The 4934-nt window shown below is 39.6% G+C and overlaps 1 protein-coding gene across 1 annotated transcript in view; it reads left to right on the plus strand.

Annotated features, from left to right (window-relative positions):
• Nucleotides 1–1015: 1015 nt before the first annotated feature.
• LOC106533748 (macrophage mannose receptor 1) overlaps nucleotides 1016–4934 on the plus strand; it is a 27838-nt gene continuing 23919 nt past the window's right edge. The window contains exons 1-2 of the mRNA XM_014030180.1: nucleotides 1016–1271; nucleotides 3162–3559. Of these exons, the coding sequence (XP_013885634.1) occupies nucleotides 1016–1271; nucleotides 3162–3559 (654 nt within the window). The remainder of the gene's footprint in view (nucleotides 1272–3161; nucleotides 3560–4934) is intronic.

Below are 4934 nucleotides of genomic sequence, written 5' to 3' on the forward strand. Positions count from 1 at the left end.
TATAACTGTTCAACAAAATAAACTATTTCCAAAAGTATTTGCATATTTGCAGGAAATATTTTCAAAATAAAACCTTTGGAATAAAGAAATAGTTAAAAATGCTTCTTTACTGAAAACAGCTCATAAAACAACTTTTATAACACAAAGCATGAAGAAAAGACTGCAGAGAAWTATAAAAATGACAGTTAAAGTGGCTTCACTTTGAAGTATAAACGTTTAAACTTTGACAGTTTCATGTTTTTATCTTTTATAAAATGTAGATTTTAATCGTGTGGGCTTCAGCTCCTCAGCTGTGAAACAGTTGCAGGTTTTTAACTCTCAGCTGAAACTAGATTTTATTCTTTTATATTTGTTCTTTCAGCCCAGTTCTCTTAAACTGACTGAACTTCTGCACCAACGTAGACTTTTATCATCAAATATAAATAAACTGTAACAGACACATTTAGAGTTTTYACAAACTTTAAAACAAATTCTTTTATAGACAAAGATGAAACGTTCAGTTTAGCACAAAAAAACAAGGTTTATTTCCATTTCTCAGAGCTGCTCAGATTTAAATTCTGACTCAAATCTCTGGATTAGAACAGCTTTCTGCTCTGCATGAAGAAACTCTGACACCTGAGGCTGACAAGCTTCGACAGGAAGACAGGATTTGAATAGAGGTGATGTATGTCTCCGTTTGTCTGTTGGGAGGGGCTGAGGCTGTCCTCATGTCCTCAACACTCGACCTCATGGCGCCAACAGAACCCTGAGGTTCCCAAACCAGACCCTCTCCCTTACCATGAGCACTGCAAACAGGGTCTCTGAGTCAAAAACCCTCCTTCAGTTTGATGGTCCCCATTCTGTCCTTTGGTTTCTGTTTGGTGGACCCRGGGTATTTTGGTGTCCCTAACCCACCTGACACCCCTCACCCTGACCCACTCCAGAGCAGGAACGAGTCCAGACTCTCTCCAGGGGTTAAGAACARTTAAATCAACCTGTAAATTTATTTGTGGACTTGGTCCACACTAACCTCAACATGCAGCTGGGTTTGATGCAGATCTTTGGTTCTTTTCAGGGAGTCTGGGTCGGACTGTATGACAACAAGACRGACTGGAGGTGGTCCATGTCTGACAGCCATTTCTACAACAACAACACAGAGTTCAGAAACTGGACCACAGGTCAACCAAACGGCTATGGGACGACAGGTTTTGGTGCATGTATGGATACAAGTGGAGGATGGAACGATATCCCCTTTGATACGAGGTTAAAATCCATCTGCTCTGAAGTCACAGGTGGGGTCCAAACTAACGCCTACACWGCCTGTCAGGTGAAATGGAATACCAAAATATGATATAGAGATAGCTGTTACAAAATTGTAACTTATGGACACAAGATTATAACTTGTGGTCACAGTCATTGAGTGGCAACAAGGTAMCAACTTTGGTCAAAWGATGGTTAGGGTGTGGTCACAAGATAGTCAAGACATGGTCACAAGATAAAACCTTGTGGTCCCAGGATAGTCAACTTATGATCAAAGATAACTTGTGGTCACAAGAGCATTAATGTGTGGCCACAAAATAGCTTGTGGTCCAGATGTGATCACAACATTTTAACTTGTAGTCAGGGTGTGGTCACAAGATTGTTAATGTATGGCCACAGAAGAGTAGCTTGTCGTCACTAGTGCGTGATCACAAGATAACTTGTGGTCACAAGGTAGTGAGAGCTTGGTCACAAGACAATAGCTTGCAGTCATAGGTTGATCAATGCATGGTCACAAGATAACTTGTGGTCACAGGAAAGTCAATGCATGGTCACAAGATAATAGCCTGTGGTCTCAAGATAGCCAGGCCATGGCCAAAAGACAATGACTTGTGGTCACAAGGTAGTGCATGGTCACAAGATATTGTGTGATCACAAGATAGTAACTTGTGGCCACAAGATAGTCCAAATATGGTCACAAGATTATACCTTGTCATCACAGTCATTTAGTGGCRACAAGGTAACAACTGTGGCCAAAAGATGGTTAGGGTGTGGACACGATTGTCAGGACWTGGTCACAAGATAAAACCTTGTGGTCCCAGAATAGTCAACTTCTGATCAAAGATAATAACTTGTGGTCACAAGATGATTAATGTGTGGCTACAAAATAGCTTGTGGTCCAGGTGTGGTCACAACATTATAACTTGTGGTCACAGGATAGTCAGGGTGTGGTCACAAGATTGTTAATGTGTGGCCACACAGTAGCTTGTGRTCACTGGATAGTGTGTGATCACAAAATAATTTGTGTTCACAATATAGTCAGGGCATGGTCACAAGATAATAACTTGCAGTCAAAGATTGGTCAATGCATGGTCACAAGATAACTTTTGGTCACAGGAAAGTCCGTGCATGATCACAAGATATAATAGCCTGTGGTCGCAAGATAGCCAGGGCAAGGTCAAAAGACACTGACTTGTGGTCASAAGGTAGTGCATGGTCACAAGAAATTGTGTKGTCACAAGATAGTCCAGATATGGTYACAAGATTATACCTTGTCATCACAGTCATTTAGTGGCAACAAGGTAACAACTTTGGTCAAAAGATGTTAGGGTGTGGTCACAAGATAGTCAGGACATGGTCACAAGATAAAACTTTGTGTTCTCATGGYAGTTAGTTTATGAACAAATATAGTAACCTGTGGTCACAAGATAAGACCGTTTGGTCATATGTTGGTCAATGTATGCTCACAAGATATTAACTTGTGATCATAATATAGTGCATGGTCACAAGATAGTCAGGGCTTGGTCACAAGATAATAACCCATGGTCACAAGATCATTAATGTGTGGTCACAGCTAGTAGTCACAATGTAGGGTGTGGTCACAAGATAGTCTAGACGTAGTAACATTATAACTTGTTGTCACATGATAGTCAGGGTGTGGTCACAAGACAATAATTTGCTGTCGTGKGTTGGTCAATGCATGGTCACAAGATAAYCTGTGGTCACAGAGTAATCAGTGGATAATTACAAGATAATAGCTTGGTGTYATATGATTGTCAGTGCCTGTATCTCTCAMAGAGACACAGCTCAAAATTATCTYGTGGTCATGCATTAGGTAAGGTGTGGCCATGAGTTAATATCTCATATTCTWCAGATTCATACTGAAGCAGATTTTCCAACACGTTGCTGTGGTCTGTTTTCAGGACAGAATGTAAATTTTATCTACGTCRGCTCTGACATGAACTGGACCGACGCTCAGAGCTACTGCAGAGAACATCACACAGACCTGGCCAGCATCAGGAACCAGGCGGAGAACCAGAAGATGATGCAGCTGATACCTTCAACCCAAAGAGCCTGGTTTGGTTTGTTCAGGGATTCCTGGAAGTGGGTGGATGGAAGTAAAAACTCCGTCAGTTACTGGGCAGCAGGAGAACCCAACAGCCTGTCGTCTAACTGTGTTGCAGCAGCTTTTACCAAGTCTGGAAGATGGGAGGACTGGGGCTGTGAAAAAAAGATTCCATTTATTTGTTTTAGCGGTGAGCTGATGTTTCATTTGTGGAGGCCATTTATCTCCACACAGTCTGATCTAAACTCTCAGGAAACTCTTAACATCTGAAAAGACAGTTTTATTGATCAGATGATCAGGCTGAAGTTATTTCTGCTGTTTTWATATTGATCTGCTGTCATGGCTTTAGCTCTGCAGCATGCTGAACTATCCACTGTACACAACATGCTTCTTCACTGCTGCACGAATAAAATCAGTTTTAGTCATTTTATTGAATGAATATCAGAGCAACAGCTCATTGAGACTTTTACTTTGTGCAGAATCTGAGTTTGTTCTTCAGCTGAAGGTTAGCATCCTGTTGCTAACTGTTAGCATTTTAAGTCTGAATTAAAAATAGGAATAATATTCAAATAATATGAGTATTTCGATAAACTGGAGGCAGGAAGGATTCATTGATTTACCCAGGCAGKTTATCATAATTAATGCTGGAAAGCGTGGAGATTTTTTGTACATTGTAATGTTTAATAAAGATGAAATGAGGTGTAAGATAGACCTGATTTTGTTTTTCACAGATTCGAAGCATGTGCTGAAAGTGAAGCTGGTGAAAAACTCCTCCCTGGATCTGAACGACCCCTCAGTGCAGGAAAACATCTTTCAGCAGGTTTTAGAAATATTCTTCCAAACATGATAAATCTTTATATCCTCTTCCTCCGATCCAAAACATCACAAATGTTTTATCATCAGTTTTGTCGAGGGCAGGACTCAGGAAGCAGACAGACTAAAAAAAACCTCAAATCTAACAATTTCAAAAGAAAACAAACATTTCAATGAAAAAAAAGTAAAAATGGGAGTCAGAAATTCTCCATTTATTTATTTATTTATTTATTTATTTATTTATTTATTTATTTATCTGCTTCTCCTAGACTGGTCAGGATGGACCGTGAACCGTAGAATGATCAAAGTTTTTCTTCTTTTTGTTTTTCAGTTGAAGCAAAAGCTGAAGGAGCAGCAGGTTAAAGGAGAGTTCAGACTGACCTGGAGGAAACAGTCGGATGGAACAATCTTCCAGAAAGATCCAGAAAAAATATGTTTTCATTAAGATAAAGTTAATTTTTATTCAAAATAAAGTTCATTTTTAGCTGAGCTAAAGTTGAGTTTTAGTCGAGCTAAAGTTGAGCTATAGTCGAACTGAAGTTGAGCTTTAGTTGAGCTAAAGTTGGGCTTTAGTTAAACTAAAGTTAAGTTTTAGTCAGGCTAAAGTTGAGCTTTAGTCGAACTGAAGTTGGATTTTGGTCGAGCTAAAGTTGAGCTTTAGTTGAGCTAAAGTTGAGCTATAGTCGAACTGAAGTTGAGCTTTAGTCGAGCTAAAGTTGGGCTTTAGTTAAACTAAAGTTAAGTTTTAGTCAGGCTAAAGTTGAGCTTTAGTCGAACTGAAGTTGGATTTTGGTCGAGCTAAAGTTGAGCTTTAGTC

Source organism: Austrofundulus limnaeus, unplaced genomic scaffold, assembly GCF_001266775.1.
Source record: "Austrofundulus limnaeus strain Quisiro unplaced genomic scaffold, Austrofundulus_limnaeus-1.0 Scaffold1013, whole genome shotgun sequence".
NCBI lineage: Eukaryota > Metazoa > Chordata > Actinopteri > Cyprinodontiformes > Rivulidae > Austrofundulus > Austrofundulus limnaeus.